This window comes from Buteo buteo, chromosome 17 (assembly GCF_964188355.1).
Source record: "Buteo buteo chromosome 17, bButBut1.hap1.1, whole genome shotgun sequence".
NCBI classification, from domain to species: domain Eukaryota; kingdom Metazoa; phylum Chordata; class Aves; order Accipitriformes; family Accipitridae; genus Buteo; species Buteo buteo.
The window spans coordinates 7,981,321-8,006,344 of NC_134187.1; the positions used below are offsets into that span (position 1 = coordinate 7,981,321).

Below are 25,024 nucleotides of genomic sequence, written 5' to 3' on the forward strand. Positions count from 1 at the left end.
CCTAGAAGGGGCATATGAACAAGGCAGGATAGAGCGGTGCTTTCACAGGATATTCTTTCAACTGCCAGCAATGTAGCGCTGAGGAGCTTTGTGAGCCAAAACAGGTGTATCTCTGTTTAATATCTTTAGATTTCTCCCATGAATTCACCCAGATGCTTTCTGAACACAAAAATTCAAGCCAGAACAGCATGTGCCCACAGCGCCCGATGAACTCCAGGGCTTGAATGCCCTCCACCAAGCCGTGAAAGGTTACCTCGGCCCCTCTGTTTCAAAGCTGTCCCTTCCCAGCCTTACCAGATGCTCTCTCCAGAGCCACGGAGCGAGGGGGGGGGGGTCCTCACTCACCTCTTACCTGCCTCTCCGCTCCTACCTCGGCAAGCACCGAGTCCGAAGAGGAAGCATTTGGATACCCTCTCACTCGCAAAGCTGGTCTGGAAGTTCTCGGCGTTGATGAGGCTTCCCGAGGAGGGTGAACCCCTCCCGCCTCACCTCTCCTGCCACCCGTGGTACCCCACCTGTCTTGACCGGAGAGACAGCCCCAGAGGGAAGAGACAGTGGAAAGGCAACGAGCTTTTTCCTGCCACCGAAGTGGACAGTGAACATCGCATAGCGTAATCGAGGGAAATTACGGGAGTCGCACGGAGCTTCTCGGTGAGAGAGAGGGGAGGGGGATGGTGGTAAGGGTTGGAGAGCTATTTCAGGTACCTCGCCGAGACAGGCTGCGCCGCGCAAGAAACCCCACACAGAACACGGCAGCAGCAACTTCAGGCTGCCCCAAGACCCCCCCCCGCCCCCCGAGAGTGCCCATCCCCTTCCCCGTAACCCACCGGCAATTAAAACAAAAACCCAGCGCGCCGAAGCGGGAGGGCGCGGGCGGGACCGCTCCGCACGCCCGGAACCCCAACCCCGCTCTCACCCCGGGACTGTGTCCGAGGGGCTCCTCAAGCCCCCCGAGGGCCGCCTTTCCCCCTCCCCAGCCCCTTACCTCCTCCTCCGCCGGGGTGTCCTTCGCGGCCCCCGCCATGGCAAAGCGGACAGCCCACCCCCGTCCAACACCTGCGTGCCCGGGGCGGGGCGGCTGAGGGAAGGAGAGGGACAGCGGGTGGCGGCCTCCCTCACGCAACGCCCCGGAGAGGCGAAGGCGCGATCGCTGCCCTCCAGGCTCGGGAGGGGAGATTCCCCAAGAGAGGAGCCCGCTCCCCGCCTCGGGCGAGGGCTACACAGCCGAGTCCGCCGAGCCCCCCGCGGGCGGCAGAGACGCCCCCTCACCCTCCGTCCCTCCATGCCACTTCCACTGTGGAGAGGAGCGGGGCAGCTCCCCGTCGCTCTCTCCTACGGGGGCTGCCGCGGGAGCCGTCCGTGAGGTAAAACCCAGGCTTTGTTGTACTGGAAGCCCGCTAACCCGCCCGAGCGTCCAGAGAAAGGCAGCCACAGCGCCCGCCCGGCCGGTCCCCTCAGAGGCACCGCGCGGCCCGACGGCCGCTGCTCCCGCCTCACCCCGCGGTGAAGGGCTTCATGGCCGGGGGTCAGCCGGGGAAGTTTTCTGGGGCCGTTTTCAGCCAAAGCCTAAAAATACGGGCTCTATCCTTTCGAGGAGATGCGCGGGTTTCCGATTTACATGAATTTATAACCACGCCAGCCAGCGATGCCGTTGTCTCTCAACCGGAGATGAGATTTACACAAACACCCGCTGCGGGAAGAGCTGCTGCCCTCCACGGCCCTGGAGCTGACACCGTTATTTAGGCAGTGCAAGTTCACCACCACCACTCTGCCCACAGGAAAATGGTCTTGCAAGCATGCTCCACATCAGAGAAAAAAAAAAAAATTGCATTTTGAAGTACGAATTCTTGCAACAGGGAGACAGCCTGAAAGAAGTGGGTTGAAACAAACCAACGAGGGCTCAGTGATCTGCTTGTCTTGGGAAGATGACTAATATACACACACACGGCTTTGTGGCTCAACTGATTCAGAGTTCTGCTATTGACAGGGTCACTTGGTGGCTATTGGACACCCACTGCAAACTACGCTCTGAAGTACTGATATGCAAATCCTGCACAACCTCATTTGACAAGAATAATAACAAATTTGCAAAATTCTGAAAGAAAAGGGCATTAAAAAATTTTCTTAAAAACAGACCTTCAATGCAAAACTGAAATTGTGGCCTTAATAGGCCTTGTTGAAACCCCTCTGAAGCTTTTAGGCTCCAAGGTGTCCCTAAGGGCTGAGGCCAGATGGGCTCCAAAATAACAGAGGTGGACCGCTCAGTCCCTTAGCCCCGGTACATAATTTGTTCTTAAATAACCAAGTTAGATAAAAGGCATGCATGTTACATTCAAATTCAACATTTAGGTTCTTTGTTTTCTCTTCACACAACATCCTCTTAACACATTAAATCTGTTACCTGCATTTGCATGTTTCTTCATGAAGGAAGAAACTACAGAAAGCATTTCCTTTCTTTGTTCTTTTCTAGGCCATTTCAATTTTGCTGTAAATTATGTTAATGCACAGGCTTTACTCAAAACAGTGAAGGCTTGTGAATAAACAATGAATAACTGATAGCATTCATGTGTTGCACAAACTCAAGCATTGATCAAGCTAGTTTTACTGTTGTTTGACCAATGCACAATAGCTGTCTACAGCGCTGAGCAAGAGATTAGGCTGTCCAGACACTACAGGTAGCTAATCAGTCTTTACAAATTGACCGAAACCAATTAGATTTAGGAAACCCCTGTATTAATTCCAGAGATTTTCTCCAAATTAGGAAATAAGTTATCCAATCACAGTTCACTGCCTTTTTTTAAAGGCACTTTCTAGTCTAACGTGGGATCAGTGCAGTCAGCATCACTCTTGACTTTTTAAAGATTTGCTCTCATGTTGTAATTAAGATCATGACACTGTCAAACTGCAAATACAGGCTCAAGTACACCAAAGCTATAGCCAGAAACAGTTGATTTCAGTAAAGCGCAATATATAGCCAGAGAGAATCAAGCTATCCAGTCTCTTAAAAAACTGGCAGTAGACATGAATCTACATTGAAATACTAAATGCTTACTGCTCCTTTCCAAAAACATTGTCTTATGATAACAAGCAAAATGGATTTACCTACCTTAAAATTTGATTCCCTCTCCCCCCTTCAATTTCAATCAACCTTACACTAATTATTTCTTTGAATTTCTATGTTGCAAATGCAGGAATAGTATACCGCTACTTTGACATTTCATGCACCTTTTAGATAAGAACAATTGAGCTTACAATCAAGCATGTGTGGTTTTCTAATACTTGGTTTTACATTAAGACAAATTCAAAAGCACTGATTAATAAAATTCACTGTTCAGGAAACTCTGCAAACTGAGGGTTGGATGTGTGTCTGTAGGTGATTTGTCTCTTCAATTTCACTAGTGGATTTGTCTGCACATTTCTTCCTACTAGTAGAGATCTGGCAGGCTTTTCATATAGCAGAGGAGTCAGTGTAAGACCAAAGAAAATTTAGTTGTATTATTTGCTACATAAACCTGAATGACACAGTAGCACACCAAGTTTATAGCACTGAAAACAGTTAACTGCATAGTTTTCAGAGATTTGCTGTCTGAATACACTGAATAGATATTTGTGCAGTTGATTTTAATTGCACTGCCCTCAAACATATCAGGAGAGATGTTGAAACAAAACAGTTCTACATCCCTAGTTTGAAGTAACATGACTTTTACAGAGATTTCAAGTCACTCCAATTAAGTAATTTTCTATTTAGAACAAAACCAGGAAATCCCAAACCCATCTTTCATTTAACCATGCAAGAGAAGTACAATGCCAACAATCATCCATTTGCATAGGTAGCACAAACTAGTCAGCACTCATTGAAGGCGCCAGGATAAGTCTTACCTAGAGACTCTAGTTCCATTCACAAACCACATGCTACTTAGCAAAGTAATACAAAATATTTACTCTTTATGTTGATTTCTCCTTTGCCAAAACATGGAATAGTTGGCTACAAATTTTATGCCTCAAGTACCTGAACAGCAAAATAAAATATTTGGATGGAAATGGGGCAGAGAAGGGGGAAAGAAACCTCAATTTTCAAATAAGGATTTTCAACATCTTTGAAACTAGGCCAGATGCAATTACTGTCTCAATCACCTGGCCAGTTCAGGAGAGAGGCAGATATGTAGTACAAAAACAACCATGTCACTCTAAGCCACTATTCCTGTATGGCAATCTCCAGAAAAGCTGAAGTTTGTCTGTGACAAGGCTAAAAGTGGACCTCTATCCTAATGAGCTAGGTAGTTTAACATCACCTCATCTGTAAGACACCTGTAGCAGCACAAGAGGGACAGAAACCACTTCAACCCTTCAACCATTGGTAATAACAATTCCTTCAGAGCTTACTTTGAGGCACTTCATATGCAGTATGCACCAGACTACCTCATTACTATCTTCTCACACATGCACCTACCACCATGTGAAGACTTCATAGAACATTACACTGCTGATCTTGTGGTAAAAGTGAGATCCTGAAGATACTGATACTGCAGATTTTCAAGTTAGTTAGGAGTTTAAATGTGAGCTTCCCTGCCGCATCTGTTGCCTAAAAGTTACTGTGAGAAGAATGCAAACTGCAGCAGCTTACACTGAAATGTAAGTGAAACCAATCAGTTCAGTTTCACTTTAGTCCAAAGTGCAAAAATAAATACTATTTTTCCTTAAAAGGTGCTATCAGTAGTAGTTAAGTCTCAGAGAACTGTTCTGCCTAAATACACTCATTAAAGAATTAAGAAGCTTTCTACCTAAGGAAATTCTAAGGATGACCTATTGTATAGTTACCTCTGCTACCTTATATAGCCAGGCTCTGACCACCAAATTTAGTTGAAAATACTTCTATTATAGCAGATGATAGCACAGCACATATTTTTCTCTCTAAGAGCACAGTAAGTGAGGATGAGTGCATCCAGATATTGCTCGTTACATTTTTGGTTTTGTCTAGTTCCAGCTGTAGGTAGTTTTTGGCCAGTTAAAAGCTAATTTGATCTTGTATTTTTGATAGCGTTTTTTTTCTCATTCTTGAGCTGTCCATTAGGTGCAGCAGCAGTTTTATAGTCATTGTCAGGTGCTTTTATCACTAAGAGTCTGAAAGGTTCAGTTGTTTTCCGAAGTCTCTGAACCACAACAGCATTTTGCAACTTTGCTTCCTCTAGCGTGAGTGTCTCGTCTCTCAGCTCTTGAACCGGCAGCGAAGTAGTCAGTGTGAAGGAAACGCTTCCCTCTGATCCTTGATACTTTGTTATGAAGTCTCTGACATGGCTTATTCTGAGAAGAAAAAAAGAAAACTCAGCATTAGAGCACTCCAATCCCAACACAGATCATCATGTGCACAAGACATAGTCCCACCACAAGAAGAGAATGAGACACCCACTTCATGTAATAGCTGATGGCATAGAAATGGAGGAATATAGATGGTGTGGTATCCTGAAGTGTCTGATCCACTTGGGAAGCAAGGACCAAGGTCTGCATGCTCAGAGAGCAGTCCCAAGGGAAAAAGGATGAGTATCTTACCCTAAGCACTCAAATGGCTCAGATGGTAGTTACACAAGCCTACCATTTCTTAACCAGCTGGTGGAGCTCTTACCTGAGGTTTCTGTAGCTGAGAGCTAGAATAAAGATGCCTCCAGTGTGTGGTACATGCAGCAGAACCATAATAATAATAATAATAAAGAAAATGGGTTTGCAAAAATTGTCTGGATAGCTTATGAGTTAACCAGGTTTATATATAGTGTCCTTCTACCAAAGCAGGTGCAGCAGTGAATTCATTACAGATTCAAGCTGCCTGTTAAGGTGTGAAGAACCTTGCAATAAGTGAGCAAGACAGAGGTTTTACTGTGGAAGAATCAGGATTGACCAATTTAATTAGAAAATGAAGATTACAGGATACATCTATACCAGTAAATTAAGCATAATGTCCATGTCCATTCTCTGATCCTGACGCCAACTGCCTCTGGCTACTGGCAAATTATTAAACTCCTCCCTCCTCTCCCACATGCACAGGGTAGCCCAGGTTTACTGCCTCCTGGGAATGGTCCGTGACCTGAGCCAACATCTGAACCAAGCCTAGATATTGTTTGAGAAAGTGCTAGTTGGCTTGGGGGAAAGCCATCCTAACAGTTTAGCAGCACAGATGACCAAATTTTCATGCCTTACCCATACTTACTAGGACAGATATAGACAGCATCTAATTCCTGTGCATGCAGGTCTCAATGAAGAGGCAACATTGGTCTTATAAGCCCAGAGTCTGAAAAACCTCAAGCAGGAGTAAACTTTAGGTTGGACATTTACAGTTGTATACATGCATTATATCAAAGTTCATTGGGTCCCAGGAGCGACTCAGGCAATTAGCCACCAGCTACCTGCTTTAAGATGAACAAGTTCCTTTCCAGGCTCCATAGCTGATGCTCCAGGTTCACACTAACTTAGCAACTGCTTAAGAAGGGACACAACTTGATTCAAGACATAGCCACATGTGCTATTCCTACAGCACTGCTCTGCTAGTTGCTTCACTCTCATGTCTCCTCGGTTCCCCATACTGCAGCATTATAATGCTACCTGCATTTTTGCTCCAAGGCTGTAACTTCAATCTTTCATCAGTAATCAAATCATACCTAAAGTAGTAGTTACTACGGCACACACACATTCTATCTGCAAAGGGTAAAAGTAATCAGTTTACCCAGACACTGCAATATACGCACTACAGGTTATTTGCCTATGGTTTAATTAACAAATAGTTGACTGTTTTCTGCTTCTCTACTGAAAGGAGTGCTATATATGCAATCATAATGCTTAAGGATATGTACTCTAAAAAGGATATCCCCCTAGTTCTTACTAGGTCATACATAAATACAAACATGCTGGTCTTGTGGCAAGAGAAAATGTTATGACAGAATATTTATTGCAAACTATTTCAAAAAGAGCATCACATCAGTAACGCTGTTGTTCTGCTTATCTCAGACTTCTTTTTTTCCTCCAAAAGCACTCAGCAGCTGTTCAGACTATTTCCCATGAAGACAAAAAGCTTCTAAATATACTTAAATATGTGAAACCTGGAATAATTAAAATATTAAGCCATCCAATAAAGTATTTATAATTAAAATAGCAATTGACCCTTCAGCAGTACATTGCAACAGTGTTCCAGTTCATACCTCAGGCCACTACCATAAGAAATTAGTACAAGTTAGAGAAAAAGTTACAGCCCTTAACCTTCAACTGCTGAGCTTTTCTTCTGACCAGCCACACAAACATACACAGTTTACCTTGACAGCAGCCTGGGTTGTATTAAACCCATGATCACTTTAAATTGCTTCACAGAGAAGCACAGGCAATATATCCTTTCCATATGATGTGACTGTGTAGTACTGGAGTAATTTCTCAAATCACGAATTTGAGAAAGGTCTCTAAAGACAGTAGTTCTACAATTTAGTGTTCAACAGTTAATCCTACTTTTTCAAAGCTCCCGCATACATATGCTGCACTGACACCTTCTGATGTTATCCCCATTTACAATATCCCCATTTATGTATTTCCCATCCCAGTTCTTTGGGAACCAGAAATTTTACTAATTTAAAAATTAAACACATTGGATGCATTCTATTCTGTCCATGTTGACACGCAGGTGATGAACCTCCCTGCCTAGTGCATGGACTCTGGCCCTCCCTAGAGGTTTCTCTGGCTCAAGTCTAAGTCACATCCTCCAGCTCCCAGCTGTGGTGCTGTCTGTGCCCAATGACTAGCAGGCTTTTTACTAAGCAATTTGCTCCAGATGTAGTCATTTTGAGAGATCTGTCATCTTAAAAGCTGTTTCCTCCAGTAATGAGCAATACATACACCTTGACTTTCACTAACCTACAAAGAACTCCTACAGTTTCCTCAGCTTTTCATTTATGCTCAGTTATGTGCTGACTATTAACATCAGCTCACATTCCTCTTATGCTCCTCCCTTGTCAGCTAAAAGATTTCTCAGAATTTGAAAGGAGGTTTTCTAGATACAGCTGAACAGCAGTCCAATGTTAAGTGAACTGAGGAGGTAGATTATTCACAGAAATTAGAGACTTACCAAGCGTACAGGCATAGGACAAATAGTTCAGATGCAAATACATATGACAGTGCTAAAATAAATCTTACCTGTGAGAAACATTGAATTTCTGAATTATCCTTTCCCCATCAGCTAACCAGATCTGGATGTTAGTGATAGGCTCCAAATCATTTAAGGGTACTAAAGGCAGGTGTCTTTTGTCATTAGGTCCTTGATGATCATCTCTTTCTTTAGAGATTATCCTTGGAGTAGCACTGAAAAGCAAAGCCATATGAGGTTATGCCTTCTGTGTACACATGTAAGCTTGACCCTCCCTCCAGACCTCTGCTTCTGGAGCTTTCTGCCCTACATCAGGGCGCATTGATGACTTCTTTTTTTAACAAGTATAGGAATACTGAGAGAAATGTCAGGTTTGTTGGTTTTTTTAACTGTATGCCAATACTTTCTCCTGAAGACTTCAACATGCTAAAGAATTTCAGTTTGCTTATGTTAAACATTTTTACAAGATGGAAGGGAACTTAAATATCAAAGGATTAAATATGAATACACAAGGGATGAAAAAGTCTGAAGATTCTTTGTGCATTTTTTTGTACTCTAATCACACAAGTGAAACTTTAAGGGGTTTGAGTATTGAATTTGCATACTCAATGTTAATTTTCACCATAATGTGATTACAGTAATTCAATTTAACTGAATGTTGTTAGCCTTGATTTAGACCCCAGCATCATCTATTTCAACTTAGAAGCATTACTCATCTATCAGAGAAATTGACTTAATGTGAAAATCCAGGCTGATGCACACAGTATTTGGATTTTGTTTTTTTCCTAAGACACTTTTGACAGCTGACCCTACCATAAGGTCAAAGATCCATAAAACGACTTGATAGAATACAGGGACCTCAGTCCAAGTGGATGGTCTTAAAGAAAAAAAAATTACTGGCAAAAATTTTTATTCTGAAGAAATGTCTAGAGCTTAGTGCTTCTTTCAGGACTAAGCTTGTTCAGCATGTACTGTTTAAGTCATCATAATGTCTGATCCAATGGGCACATCCTCAGCTCATGTGAGTATAACCAGATGTTTGCTTGCAAAACAATAGCAGTGATTTAAGGAGTTACCATTTCTTCTCTGAGCTTAGCTGTGGTCACTGACTACATGAACACTTCATGGTGGTTTGCAGAAAAGCTTTCTCTTTGCACAGAAAATTGACAAGTTACTGTTTCTTGAGAGAGAAGTCAGTAACCAATGGCCATAGAATAACAGTCTTAACAATACTACATTTGCTTCACAGACAAACCCCATCCTTATGTTCTTGTACCTGTCTTAGTTTAATCATAAAACAGAAAAGTCACAGCCAATTTATTATTAAAAAAAAGATGGCTAATGACTTCATATATTCAGGCTAATAAAATTAGTCTTGGGCTCAAGTCCTTCTCAGTCTGAGGTATTTCAAAAAATCTTATCACTCACTGCCTAGTTAAGCACCTTAACTTCTAGGCTATCAGCCAGTAGAGGCACTTCTCATTTCTTCCATTGAAACTCTGCAAAAAGAATGAGATCAAGGAATCTCATTCCTGAGTGATAAGAGATATTCACTGCAACTGGACACAGATGAGAGGCACAGAACTGACTGTTTTGCATTACACAGAAATCAGCTGGGGCACAAGAACTTGGCACCAACAAATTCCAAGAGGCACATCTGTAAAACATTCTGGTACTCCAAGTACAGGTGACTTACTATAACCCACCTGCCTCTACTGATTTCCTTATCTCACACCCAGCTTCTGCTCATGCTTGACCTCAATACAAAATAAACCCTAATTGCCCTTCAGATCTGGGAAAAAAGCTTGAGCACCAGCAAGATAATGTTAAACAGTCTTGGGAGCAGAGCAAAAAAAAAAAAAAAACCAAGTTGAAGTCATATTTCAGTCCAGCAATGATCAGCTTTTGCTGTCTACTTGATCAGTGGCATTCAATTCCAGGTTCAGACACTGAAGTATAAGCATTCACGTGCGAGCCAGCTGTCTCCAGTACAGTGGAGGCGGGAGAGGTAATCAACCATGCAGCTGCCAGGCATCTGGTTTAGCCTGGGCTGAACTACATTTTAGCCCATCAGTCACAGTTGTAGTTCAGACATCTGTCTCAAATGGATACAGATTTTTGGTGTCATTCTCAAACCAGCTTCCCTTATGGTCACATCTCAGAATTCGTGGTAGGCACTGGAGACAATTCTTTCAATAGCAAGTATGTGTGAAAGCCAAAGCCAACACATTAAGCAAAGCTGCAAGAGAAAGCTAGAAGATCTATATTCACCAAAGTTTAAAGCATTTCTATACTTAATAACTTTGCTCCTGTAGAACTGACAGATAAAGCCATCTAGTGGTGGAAGTTTTGACTAAAGCCAGAAACCAAGAATCTAAGTCTCTTATTAGCCTGAGATCAAAGCATTATCACCCCTTTTAAAGGCTTATTGCTTTTATAAGATTATCAAAAGAAGATGTAAACTAAAGATCGAAGAGACATAAGAGCCTCCTGTCAATTTTCTGAAAAGAAAAAGCCCAAGAGTTAGGTATCATGACTTACCCTGACTAATGTTTAAGAAGCTTGACACAATGTTTTACCCTAATGAGGTTATAGAGCAAGCCCACTTTGCTACAAGGGATTTCAATCAATAGTTTAATTAACATGCTTCTAAGGCAGTCTTTAAAATGCATTGATAAGCTTAATAGAAAAGTGCAGCTGCAAATCTTGTTATAATCCCAAACTATTAAATGCAGTTGAACGATGGCAGATAAAACAGAATATACCCATTAGTTATATAGAGTCATAGGGTATTTTGGAAGTCTCATTTGTTTCTCCTGTACAACAAAAAGGGAGAGGGGATCAAGCTCATCTGAGTTATATCAACAAACATATAATTTCTAGTTCCTCCATTTTTCCTCCAACAAAAGTTTTAACAAGCCAGTCCACAGAACAATTCATAATGGTTTATCTACCACATAATCCATCCATCTAGGAACACTGGCAGAAAATCTATAGAGTATTAAAAAACCCCGTTTATTTGATAAGTGGAAATTTAGCTACCTCATAAGCTGAAGTAAACCATTCAGTCATTTGCCCCTCTCTTTTCTGATGAAGCACAGAAATGCAACTGTGGAAACTGAGTTCTACAGCTTAAAACTTGTTACAGGTCTCAGACAGCACTACTATTTCCCCACAAAGCTCTTCTGCTGGAAGAGTAGCATATGCATACAATGGACATTTACTAACAGTAAGCACTAGTTTATGGACTAAGAGCACTTATGACTCACGTTTCCAACATCAGCAAAAATATTTACTTCTCTTTAAAGAAAAGGCTCTGATAGCACAGCACTGAATAGACTAGCAAGAGTAGAAAAACAACAACAACAAAAAAGCATTTTATCCAGTCCATAAAGAAAAAAATGCTGAGCAAGTTGTAGGATGTCTCAGCATACAAGACCAGTCAACCGAAATTCACAGAATAGCATGTTTCCAGAACCTAACTCGCCTATTGGGAAGCAAGATCATTACTTGCTGTAGGCATGACAGAGCACAACAAGGAACTGAACAACCTACTGTTTAGCACTGGTTAGCAACAGAAACTCAGCACCCTGAGGATCTTTTTGCTTTGGCTATATACAGGTCTACTTGTAGATAAAATAAGGTTAAGTTCTTGACCCTCGTTTGCTCAGGATTTCAGTGCTACCAAAAGCAAATCTTGCAGCATCTCATCCATCTCTCAAGGGAAGATTTTCCCTATTGACCACATCTACTCAAGCATGTAGCAACTGAATGAACTGTGCTACAGAAATAGATGAAACTGGTAAAACAGATACTTGCTTCTCTGAGGCAGGCTGGAACCACCCATCCTTTACCATTATCTGTCTCTTACTCTGCACATTATCTTCTTCCCCTGCCTCATCCTTTCCTACCCAGGTCACACTTTCCCTCAGCACAAGCACTAGGCCTTAGCAGCAAGCCCTTTCCACTTAATTGAAACAAGTTGTTCACCTAAGGTTTCAATATGGTCTACTAACCCCAGGCCACAGGTCACTAAGCAGTCCCACTTGTGAAGGCTTCCTGTAGGCTCCCAGTCACTGAATGTGAACTGTTCCCTAGGCTGAAGTCTGCTTTTATAGGCATGTAAGTCTTACACAACAGGGATATGTGAAACAGATAATTTGGCTGGAGTAAGCAAAAGTCACAGGGATCAAATATCTGAACTCCTGGCTTGCCCCTCTACAACAGCCTTCCAAAATACAGTACTGTTTGGTTATAAATAAAGTCCAGTTTTGGCATTCGCATTAGTGGCTGACATTCTCCAACCACAAGAGAGTCATGGAGTAAAGGAAAGAGTATCACTGTAACACGCTAAAACATCTTACTGCAATAAATGCATGGTTAAATACTGAGGAAATTTATGAGAATGGGAAATAATCTCTTACTTCTTCAGTTCCCTTTATGGGATTGTCATACTCCCCTCTTCTCAAAGTATTGCACATACAGCTTTAAAAGAGATACTTTTCTCTCAAATCACAGAGCAGAAGAGTCACAGCCTTTCAGCTGGCAACAGTTCTGCTAATATTGAGACCTTGAAGAAAGCCAACAGCATCCTGGCTATATTAACAGGAACACAGCCAGCAGATTGTGGGAGCTGATTATCCCCCATGCAGCACTCATTAGACACACCTAAACACTGCATTCAGATTTGGTACCCAAAATAAAAGAAAGATGTCAATAAACTGGAGCAAGTTCCACAGAGGGCCACCAAGATGGCTGCAAGCTGGAGTATTCACCCTGTGAGGAGAGGCTGGAGGAGAGGGACTTGTTCAGCCTGTGGAAGAGATGGTGTTGTGGGGAACACCTAACAGCAGCCTGCCAGGGTCTACAGGAGGCGGGAGCCAGGCTCTTCATGGTGGGCATAAATTCAAACAAGAGACATTCAGACTGGATATAAGGAAAAATTTCTTTCCCATGAGGACAGTCCAGCACTGAAGCAGACTGTGCAACTTCCACTCTTGCAGGATTTCAAGGCCCAACTGCATAAAAGCCAGAGCAACCTCATCTGTCCCCACAGCTGACCCTGCTTTGAACAGGAGCTTGGATTAGAAAACTCCAGAGGTCACTTCCAACCTGAATTCTAAGATCCTTTACCACAGGTATAGTTCCCTTCAGCTACTCAATCATAGATCACATCAGACTACTCACCTTCCTAATCTGTAGCCATGTCCAGAAAAAGGATGAAACATTGGCTTTTTCGATGACAAATACACCTTATCTTTTTTATCTTCCACTTTCACATCTACCTCCTCCTTATCAAAAAGTTTTCTTAGCTCAAAAGGCAGTTCCCTTAAAAAATGAAAAAAAAAAAAGTCAGAAAAAGAACTACTATACCGTTTTCAGTATACAAAATGGATTAATGATTAATACTTGTTCTACATTTTTCCTTTGAAGGATGATGCTTAAAAAAAATCAACCCAACCAAAAACTTCGTAAGTATTTACTAGAAGGTACATTAAGTGCATGACATATGACATATAAACAACTTCAAGTTCCTGAACAGAAAATTAACTAGCAAGTGAACGGTAAAAAGACATCATCATGCAAGTTGTTGAATGATGTTCAAATTCACTCAGCAGTTACCACTCCAAAGCACATGATGTGTAGGAAGTTCAGTACTGCCATACATTGCCACAAAAGGTTCAATTATTTTATCCCCATAGTAAAACAAGAAGAAAAAAAAGACAATTGGCTTTTAAAGACAAAGAACTGAGTTAAGACACAATGTGTTTAATTACAAATAAACACGAATTTCAGCTTTTAAAAATGAGATCATCACTAACAGCTACACTCTTTTAGTGCAGTAACATCACCTTGGTAATGCTTTATTTGCTTTGCTTTTAAGCAGAACACAACAATGCCTTTGTCTATGAGCTCTGATGCAGATACTACATTTTCAGGTGGTGGGGCTCAGCTGGCATAGGGGCTGTACTAAGTGCTTCTCTACCATCAACAATTATGCAGGAACCATCCTGTAATTAGCATCTTCACAAGCAAAGGGTGAAAGAAAGATGGCAAACTTATGATGCATGCACACAAAGAAAGCAAAGTGCTTTAAACAGTGCAGTTAATTGCTATTACAACTAACACAGGTGACAGCCATAGAGGAGAAATATAGTGTAAAATTAGTATTTTTCATGGGTTAGCAAAGTATGGAAAAGACAAAAAAATACAATAGCTTATTAATTTCACATACTTGAAAAGGGAGTTATTAAATTACATTCTCCATAAAATTATATTCTCTTCTCCATTTGTATAGCATGAGGAAACAGACTACAAATTAAAGGCTGAAAATTACATTGGTTTGCATGGTCAGCCTGCAACACTGCAAACACTTGCAGAAATCAGGATAGCATGCTAATTTTTAACGGGGATAAAAATAAGATTGCTATATACACACAAATGACTGAAATAGCAAGTTTGTACTAGGAAAAATGTCTGAAAATTAATACTGATCAGAGTTTCTTGATGCTACACAGAGCAACTGTGCCCATTTAAGGCTTTTCATCAATAAAAACAAAACAAAGACCATAAAACCAGAAATGCTCAACCACTTGTGCATTGAGTTGGTTAGTCAAAGTACCATTTGATCAGTAGCTCTTACTGGGCGCTCTGATTTATTCTTTATTTCATTCTGCACCTGCTATGCCCCCTACCAACACTCGCTTTTATCTATTTCATCAGCAACTGTACAACTACTGCAATTGAAAGCTACGTTAAACCTGTTGATGTTAAAACAGCCATTAGCGCTGCAGGAACTGAGACAGGCAGTGGCCTACACTCCTACAGGGATACTGCAGTGCAGCAAAGCCAAGCAGCTATGTAAAAAATTTAGAGCATAAGCTGAGTGCTATCCAAAGCACATTAACTCAGGCTGATTAAGAACACAAAACTCACTTACCCTTTTTTAATGGAGTCCAAGAACTGCTGGTTTGCAACATCAGCGTAGCTCCTAAGTTCACCATCATTTACTGTAAACCCATTTTTCCAAAGTTTAATGATTACATCAACCTATAAAATAAGAACAATTCCCATTATAATACTGATGTAAACCCAGCTTGGTATACCCACAGTACCCTATTATTGTAAATCATCCACTGCATGGACTAAGAATACTGAGAGAAGGCTCACTATACTCTGTTTTGGCCCTGTGCCAACAGGCAGAGCAACTGCAAAGGGTAAGTGACACTTCTAAGTATCTTGTGTCAGTCAGGGTTAGAAATAAACCTTCCCCCAATCATTTTGCTTTCGTAGGTCAAGAACACTCCAATTCAGCAGGAAGGGGAAAAAAAAAAAAAAAAAAAAAAAAGAGCTGGAAGATCCCAGCCAGCTGCAACTCTTCAAGAGCTAATTTGAGAGCACACATGCCTGGGGTTGGAACGCCAACTACCAGAATAGCCCAGCTGGGGATTTATTAGGGGAAAGCCTTGTTCTGATCTTTCAAGAGGATTTTCTGAAAGTAAGGCATAGACATAATGCACGCAGAAGCCTTTCACTCAGGAAATGCAGCAAGTATCGGAAAATTTACTTTCAGTTGTGCATTTATGTTACCCTGGAATTCCTGGGTATAATCAAAACCTTGGTGTAGGGGAATGAAAAAATAAGTTCTCAGTAATTCATTAATTTTTGCTAGAGAACATCCACTTCTTCAACTTGCAGCCTTCACACTGTTCACTGAAGTCTCTCCAACTTTAACATAGATATATTTGGGATTGCATTTTCCTGTTTATGCATCATGCCATTTAAGGAAGCATTTGATCATCAAGGTCTGATCCCTGAAATAACACTGTCTTGACAGATACCTAGCCACATGTGAGGTCTATGAAGCAAGTACAAATGCAGAATCCACCTCAGCTGGAAGTTAGTTTGAACTAGGCTTGACAGTACTTGACAATTTTATCTTTTTTTTTTTTCCCCCCTCCTTTTTCGCAGTTGGACTTGTTAGAAGATGATTGCTACATAAATACACAGCATGTGCAAACTGCTGAATAGAATTCCTTCTCTTTTGGTTGGGTAATCTATCAAAAAGTTATCTTGCACTCAGCAAGATTAGATACCTTTAAAAAGTCTTGTCTCTCATGGCACCAATGCATATGGAAGGAGTTCTGATCATGGGAAGGTTCCTCTACAGTGAGCCAGTATGCAAATTTAACATGGACTAATTATTCCACACCAACTTCCCATTTAGAAATTGACACAAGTACTGCCATGGAACACTATTTCAGAACCACAGTTTAAGGTATTGCTCCCAACACTCCTTTTCTCCCAGGCTCAGCTGGGGGTCCATGAATGTAATTTCCAGCAATGCCCACTCCAAATTTCTCCTTGACATCCTTGTTCTACATGGCCTTTTCTCCAGCCCCTTACCAGTCTTTGGGGAGTAACAGAAAAATACAGAAAGGGCAGAATCATTGAGATACAAACCCATACTAAACGTCCCACTACTACCACAACTATACAAATGAGAGCAAATGAAAAAAAATTGGGCTATAGCTTTGCATAAAAAGGCTGCAAGTCTTTAAACAACTTCTTATGTTATAGTAGTTGTCATTCCTTGCACCTCATGATCAGCTCACTCTCTTTACTAATAAAGCAGAAGCGCATTAGCCAATGCCAGCATAAGTCCTAGAACACTAAACCCACTATAAAATAGCAAGAGCCAGAAGCATAGGCCTCATTGACTGAGATGGAAGACTGTTCCTACTGCTGTCTGAATTCTGTGTGCATTTATTTACAGATGTACTGGATAAGACTGCTGGACTTCTCGCATTTGTTTTCCAGAGCACTCCTGGAGTGCTATTATGTTAAACATGACTATTTTTTCTTCACCGCCTACCTGGTTCTTGACTGTAGTCGGGGGCATACATATAGCACCAACCTTCTGAGCTTCTTCAAAAAGGTTATCTACAAAGTAGTCACAGCTTTGTTCTGTACCATTCAAAACCTGATCATCGGTTCCCGATGTACACAACCTGCAGAACAAAGACATAAGTAAAAACGATGCCTTGGAAAACACATTAGAAGACAAGTAGTTACCCTAGAAGTTCAGTACCAAGAGGTATAAAAGGCATGCTCCCCTGCACCCAGCTTGCTTGGTTGTTAGAAAACATCAGGTCAAGTTTGCATTGTGCCTTTTCTAGAAACTTCTTGCGAATCTCTAGCTGCTACTATTTGCACTTCAGAAGCACAAGTTAAAGAATGACAATAGGAAAGGTGAATTCATCTCTGCAGAAGCTTCTAAACTTGGTATCAGAGCAAGGAATGCAAGTTAGACAATTCATACTTCTAATTCAGACCATCAAACATTCAACTGCACACCAATGAAAGGCCTCCTTTAAAGATTTCCACGATATAGGCGTGGGTGACTTCCTTTGCTGTAAGTTTTTAAAACCACATACAAGAAAATTGCCCTAGGATTTACTCCCCCACCCCCACTTGAACCTCCCCATTCCTAGCACCATGACAGAACCACCATGACAGAACCACCATTACTATCTTTGAAAGTACTTTAGAGAAACTCAAGAACAAGTGACTCAACACCACTTGAGCACACTGAAAAAATACAATAAAAGACTTCAATACTGTGGAGACTGCCAGACTATTAAAAAAGATGCATCAACCACATCTTTTTATAGAACACTGTATACATGACAGCTGTTTCTGTTAGATTTTCACCAATCAAAATGCAGAAATATGCAACCTGAATGAATGATTATCTGTCAGTTTAGGTTCTTTGCATAGTAAGAGGATTATGCAGCTTTTGGTAAACATTGCAGGAGTTATTCATATTGGAGATTCAGAAAAGTCTATTTTAAGCAATTCGAAAAAAAAATCGCAGCTCTTGAAAAATATCCAGTTTTACATAAAACTCTGCATTGAATTCAAGAGCAGCAATGCTTACTTGAATGGTAATTAGATACATTTGCATAAAAAGGGATTGTTTGCAATGCATCTATGCAATACTAAGAATCCCTACAGATTAACATCTTTAAACAACAGAAAAACTCCACAACATTAAAGAAGAAATTTCAAAAGTATGCTGTCCCCATTTTCATTTTCCAATAGAAGAAAAGAAATTTGAAGCATTAATCTAGGTATTCACTATGCTTTACCTTGGAAACATAACTGGAAAACCAAACACTTTCATATCAAATGTAGAGGTGCACAGTGAGTTAGCCATTTGTAAGGCTGCCTTTTGATTTTAAATAAAAATATTTACACAGCTTCTGGCATCTAGGAATCATTCCAGGTATGTGAAAAATCTTTTACCAAAACAGTACTTTTTTTTTTTTTTTTAAACTTCAGTATACATGGAGCAGGTGGATACAGAAAAAAAATTAAAATGTTAAAATTTAACATAAAGTTTGAAAAGTCATGACAGGACACACAAACAGCAATAGGAAAGGAAGAGGAAAAAGGGGGAGGAGGGAACTGGCACCTACCATTCTTTCTTTACAGTTTTGATATTGTCCATGTCTTTCATTCTGGTGCTTCGCCTAATTATGAAAAGAAGATGGTTTAAAAACAAAACAAAAAAACCCAATCAGACAAAATGCCCAGCACACTTTACCTCCTTTGTAGCTGAAACACTCTTTATAGTTCTTGTGTTGATAGTACATTTAACCAGAAACCTCAACCTCCTCCCCCACCAAGTCTCCAGATGGTTCTTTGTTTTCCTGCAGTTTCTAATTTAATGACACATGAACCATGCATCGGTTTCAGACATTCAAAAGGAAGATTACTTTTTTATAAATATACAAAATAAATTCCACAATAATCATGCGAATTGAAAATACATGCCCATACGTATGCTAAGCAAGGAAAAAAATATCCCATTTCTTTTCTGAGCGACATGATTTAAACTCCCCTGATTTTTCACAACAGTATGAGACAGTTGCAGAAAAACTGCACTGCCACTGCAGGCATTCTAATGACCTTCACCTTAATAGTGTGCATTATCAAAAGGTGCAAGATTTGTCAGGTTCCTCTTCCTACTATACCTCAACATATTGGTGCAGCATCTCAGAAACTGTGAATTATAATTTCTGGTCTACCGTTTAGCTGGAAAGAAAATCTGGGATTTGCAAGTACAGGATTAGTCTGCCGAGTCAAAAGAAGTGAAGAATGCCATACTGATCTCATTATACTCACTTGTGAGCTCTCTGAAAAAAGTTACAGAAAGTCACAAAAAGCCAGAGACTTCCAAAAACATCCTTTAAAAAAAACAAAAAAACAAAAAAACAACCCACTCTAAAAATTAGACAAGCCCCCAGGAGAACAGAAATTTTAAGTTGCAATTGTGTTTAAAGAGTTATTGCTGAAGACCGCTGGGTAAAGGTTACACATATGATGTTCTGCTCCTGGCAGGCTTGGGACTAAGTCATGATATTGTGCATGGCTTTTAGAGGGTGTCAAACTAAGCAGCGACAGCCATCATACTGCTGAAAAAGTAGTATGCACAGCAAGACTAAAATAAATTTTAAGATAGTCTTGCATCTAATTTAACAAGATGGAGGGCTAGGGGGAAACAACATTCACTGCAGCACTAAAAAAAAAAAAACCAAAAACATTCAGTTACTCAGTACTAACTCATGCTCCTCAGGAGGCTGATATTGGTATTCTTTCATATTGAAAGTTAAATCCTTGTGAGACACATTCTGTAGAAACGTATGCAAGCCTTCAGAAAAAAACCATAACGACCAAAAAGATTCAGTCAATATGTCCATAACAGGTTTTAAAGTTTAGGCAGCCTTCAATTTAACCGATGCTGTTATGCATTACATCAAAACATTATGCTTAGCACACCTTCGACGTGTCACACAAGATGCGACACAGTATATTTTTTTTTCCCCCACAAATGTTCTGCCAGAGCATTATATATCTATAAGGCAAGCCTGTGCTGGTACATTATGACCTTATAAGCGTATCTGATCACTGTACTTGGAACTTTGTACCTGCACTTGGAAAAAAATGAACTTCCAGTACCAAGTAAGCATAGTGAATTTGAGTGTGTTTAAAAAAAGACAATTTTTCTAACTACTCCCAAATTAAGTTTTAACACACTTTAGCACAAAGTAATTTTTTGTGTTTTGTGTTAGTGTGCTTATCTTCTATTCTTTCACTATTCAAAAGACTACTCCCCAAAGCAACAACAGCCACCTCCAGCCATCTGCTTTTGTTGATTCTCTGTGACTTGTCATCAGAGCTGTTAAAAAAGAGACAGACGCAATGAAGCAGCTCTTCAAATTAATTCTTTTGCTACATTAGGCTGGCCTCAAATGTGCATGAATAGTATTCAAAACTGGTCAGCCGTGAAAGTCGCTGTTCCTTCTGAAGTACAACAGCAATTCCACTTAGAAGAAATGTTTGTGTTAATGTATCAAGGTAAAGAAATCAGCCTATACAGCGTATTGATGTTTGTTATGACCAAAAAGCCATTAGGAGATAGCCATCAGACTGCACTGCGAGCACTTCAGCTCAGCAAGCCAACCCAACCAGCACAACCAACCTCTCCTGCCAACTTCTGGCAGACGTCCCTAGACGTCACTTAAAACATTAAGAGTTTTGATAGATATTTTCTGTGTCTGTGATAAAAACGTGTCACAGAACTGCACTTCCACCTCCGGAAATTTAAACTGCAAACACAGGAAGAAGCTGCAGCTGCCAGCAGCCCACCACAGCTACATCTGATAACTGCGGTAGGATACTCCAGGTCTTTCCCAGCACAGATCTCCTGCCTCAGGGGCTCTCCACCCCCCCCGAGGCTCCATCCCTGCGACCGGCTCCACGGGGGACGGGCCACTGACCCCGCGGTGGCCCTTCGCAGCCAGTGCTCCGAAACGAGCAGCTCTCACCTACGCAGTTGTAGACGTATTAGTTTCGGCAGGTATTTTTGTGCTCAATATTGTGGAGCCCACACATGCAGTTATTTTAATGCTAGGAAAACAAAACAGAAACTGCCTTTGATGCTTTCCTTGCTCCGAAGAGCAGAAATATTCAAGCAAGCACACCCAGCCCCCTCCCCCCATGAAAGCCTGCCTTACTAACTTTGGCAGAAAGCAAACTTCTCGAGTTGAAAACTGATTACAGCAGAGCACAGTCTATCACTCCACCACGCAGAAATTATGACTGAGAACTACTCTGTACCGTGCGACAAAGAAACAAGGAGCTACAGAGACATGGCAATTGCAAACTAGAAGCGAGATGAGCGTCAAACCTAATGGCCCGAACGTGACTGATATGCTCAGGTAGAAATCACAGCATAAACGTTTCCTCTCCAGCTGGCTAGAAGGGCTGTGCCTTTTGGAAAGAAACCTGACCCCCCCCCCCTCCTCCGCGGGCTGCCAGCACCTGAACTTATCCGCGCTCCCCACGCACAGGCTGGGCTCTGCCCGCGGAGCGCAGCGGCACACGAAGCAGACGCTCCGCGCCTCCTGCCAAAACCGTTGCCCAAAATACGCCCTGCCTGAGCGGCAGCCCACGCCAGCAGCTCGCCGCGGCGGGCAGCCTGTGAGGTAATTTTAGAGACGATCAGACAATAAGGCGGTAGCAGCGCGGAGGAGCAACGCCTCAGACTGCCCCAGGAAGGGGCCGGGCCGGGCCAGGTAACGACCTCCCCGCGCCGAGGGACGCCTCAGGCTGACACCCCGCTCCACACGGGACGGGACCCAGGGCCGCCGGCGGAGCGGAGCGGGGCGAAGCGGCCAGGCGGAGGTGGCGGGAAGGCTCGGCCCGCCCTCCCCCTCAGAGTCGGCCCCAGGGACGACCGCGGAGCAAAGTTCAAGCCCCGGTCGGAGCTCAGGGAGTGCCGGCTGCGGCGAAACACGCTCCACCCGGCCCGGCCTCTCCCCACAGCAACTCACCCGGCCGCCACCGCGGCACCAGCCTCCCCGCCGCGCCAACTCGTCAGTGTCCCGCGCCCCACCGCGCACGCGCGGCCGACAGCGGCCGGGGCACCCGCTGCCCCCGCCCGGACCGGGCGAGGCGGGGCGGGGCGAGGCGGCAGAGCTCCGCCCCCCCGCCGCCGAGGGGCGGAGCTTCGGCCGCCATGTCGGGGAGGGGGTGGGGGGGGCGTGCAGCTGTGCTTCCCGGCGAGGCGGGCGCCGGTGTGGGGCGAGAGGGAGCGTCCCCAGGGGCTGCCGCCGCCCTGTCCTCCCGGGGAGAGGCAAGGGGCTTCCCGCCCGAACAAGCCGGGCCCCCCTCGCACCGCTGCGGCTCGTCCTCTGAGGGCAGCGGCGGGGGGGGGGCATGATGTCCGGGCGGGACTGGCGGGGCCTGGTGTTGGGGGGCTGCCGCCGGCCTCTGAGGGGCGGACAAACCTCTGTCTGCCAGGCCTGCGCCTTTTACCGCAAAGGCGGATTTCTCCTCCTGACTGAAAAACAAAAGCTGCAGTTTATGTGTCTGTAGGCGCACGGGCAGAGGACAAAAAGCGGCATTCAGCGAGCGCCCACAATAGCGGAGAATGGGCCCAGTGTCTTGGCCAGACGGCTGCGCCCACACCTCCGCCCCGGCCCCGGCCCGTGGAGCTGCCCCCGGCCCTTTGTCTCTCCAGCCCCGCGTAGACGGCAGGAACAGCCGCACACTGAACCCTTTGGAGACGAGGAATGCCTCATTATGCTGGAAGGGCTAATTAAGGGCGAGTGTTGACATATTTGAAAAGGAGCTCTGCCGAGGCCTTGCACTGAGGACAAAAGAGCGGCGCGGTGGTTGGGAAGCAGAGCCCCCGAGTTCCCGAGGGTACGTTAGAGGGGAGAAAATGGGATGGGAACCCATGTAGCAGAGCGTCCCTGCTCTGTGCGAGCTGTGACTTTGCATTGTGTTGGGCCCTTGCAGAAGCCGTGCTCTGCGGGACGGTGGAGCTTGGAGCTATCCAAAGCAAACATCCCAGCGGAGCGGCCAGCGCCTGGAAACACAGGCAGAGCGCAGCGAAAGCAGCGATTCCCTGCGATTCACGGCTTGCACCTGCATGGTTTTTAATAAGGGGGTGTGTGTCCCCCAATAATTAGCGACGCACTGTAAAACATTTAGAATTAACCTAAATTGAACAGCCACAAATAGGTAATTCACGTTAATTAATGGGAAATCCACTGCGAATTTACAAGTGCGATCAAAGATAATTCTAAAAGCAGAGGTAATCCTTCATTGAGTGTCATCTTCATGTGGGACCTGTTTCTGCAGTCCCTTTAATTGTAACCATTAAAATCACATTCTTCAAAAACATTGAAATAAGATGCTTAGTCTCAGAGTTCAGTCAAGGTGAGTAAAAGAAGTAAAATCCGACCCCTGACAGTTATAAATTCTTCCTCTTTGTAATGTACATCACAATGCACTAAACCTTTTGAAGGCAGTTTGGATTAATCGTTAAGTTTTAACTGGATGAGATCTAATTACACCTCCTGCCTATGGCTTTTCAGGGAAAATAGTAAAGAAGTTTGGCTTTTGTTTTGGTGTAAAATACAGGGAGTCTTACCTTTCAAAATACAGGTTTCTGAGATTCCGTTCTCCCTGGTTTTGTATAATGTTTTAAATAACTTGGAAATTTTTTGATAGAAGGCACTTGTTTGTTACCAGTGTTACTTACTGATTCTATTAAATGAGGTTTTATGCATTTACAACTTAAATCAAGGATATCATACCACCTTTGAAAAGTTCAAGGAATTTACAAAGCTCTAGGTAAAACTTCAGAAGGTTGTTTTGCAGTGCTGGACTGTTTTATATTTTCTTTCAATATTTTAAGTACATTGGCTCCATTTCATTAAACACAGAAGTTCAGTAATATGCTTAACCCTTGCTTGGGGGCCCTTTCTGCAAAAAATTTATAAACCCAAAGGTAAGCATAGAAGGAGGCAAGATTGGACTTACCTGGTGTAATGATGCAGGCTTCCCAACTGCAATCATGTATTGATTTAGAAGATTAGGTCTCTTACTGGTAATCAGAGTACAGCTGGAGACATGCTGACCTACTACAATAGGAATCGGTGTCCTAGTGAATTTAGTGGTTTCTTAAAAGCTCTTCTAAATACAGCTGTTCTCCCTCTGGACTGAAACTATTGACAAAGCATAGGAGTAAGAAAAATCTTAAGGCAGATACTACTGTGTCTTCAACTCCAGTATAAGGTAAAAAAATCAGTTTTTCTTAAAAGCTGGACATTTTCAAGTGAGAGTGTCGTTACAATCAAGACATCACTAAAATCCTTTTAGACTCTGTATGTTTCATACAGCTTATTCTCTGGCAAGAAATAGTACACGAGATGAACAGAGGGAAATGGTCCTTTTCTTACTGTGTGGTGAATAGAAGCCAACAGCCCAGACTGAGTTCACTGAAAAAACTCTAACAGGGTATTCATGAGATGAATACAACCATCTCATGCCCCCTTTGTCAGGAGAGATCAGATGCACTGGTGTGGAAGATAGTAACAACCCCTGAACTTGTTTTATAATGTAGGAGTGAATCTCAGTGTTGACAAAGTAAAGCAGTGTTCTAGCTGTCACCACCCATCCTGTCAAGGTCACAGAAGAACCAGTGCACATAGTGTATCTAAAAACTAGCAGAAAATTAATTTTGAAGGGATATGTTTAAACCATATATTTAACAAGATTAACCCGTGCCAGAGGAAACCATCAGCTACCTATAATTGAACATCAGCACATCAGCTATATGGATTGACCCGAACATGAGATAGCAGTTGTTGCCTGAAGCCTTTTGCAAGTATATGCATACAGAGCTGGAACAGAAAATGGGACTGTAAAATAAATAGAACAGAATCTGGTTATTCTGCACTTGCCGGTTCCATTGACGAAGATGGCACGCTCCTCTGCACAGCGTCCTTTTCTCTTGTGCTTCTTGCAGGAATGTTAAACCTTGTAGGCTGC

At 42.7% G+C, this 25,024-nt stretch overlaps 2 protein-coding genes across 3 annotated transcripts in view; both read right to left on the reverse strand.

Annotated features, from left to right (window-relative positions):
• The window catches only part of MFSD2B (MFSD2 lysolipid transporter B, sphingolipid), a 45,971-nt gene extending 44,687 nt beyond the window's left edge, over positions 1-1,284 (reverse strand). The window contains 4 exon segments of the mRNA XM_075049035.1: positions 353-442; positions 445-488; positions 491-519; positions 986-1,284. Coding sequence (XP_074905136.1) covers positions 353-442; positions 445-488; positions 491-519; positions 986-1,284 — 462 coding nt within the window.
• A 2,186-nt stretch (positions 1,285-3,470) lies between these two features.
• Positions 3,471-22,132, reverse strand: UBXN2A (UBX domain protein 2A). 2 transcript variants are annotated; one of them, XM_075049038.1, is made up of 7 exons: positions 22,015-22,132; positions 18,595-18,648; positions 16,989-17,124; positions 15,054-15,163; positions 13,301-13,441; positions 8,164-8,328; positions 3,471-5,301 (listed from the first exon to the last, which is right to left on the reverse strand). In XM_075049038.1, exons 2-7 carry the CDS (start codon positions 18,633-18,635, stop codon positions 5,013-5,015), a joined length of 882 nt encoding a protein of 293 aa, XP_074905139.1. In that variant the 5' UTR covers positions 18,636-18,648; positions 22,015-22,132; the 3' UTR covers positions 3,471-5,012. The 2 variants fall into 2 exon arrangements, with proteins under 2 accessions (XP_074905139.1, XP_074905138.1); XM_075049037.1 differs by lacking the exon at positions 22,015-22,132 and adding an exon at positions 19,153-21,150.
• Between the last annotated feature and the right edge of the window lie 2,892 nt (positions 22,133-25,024).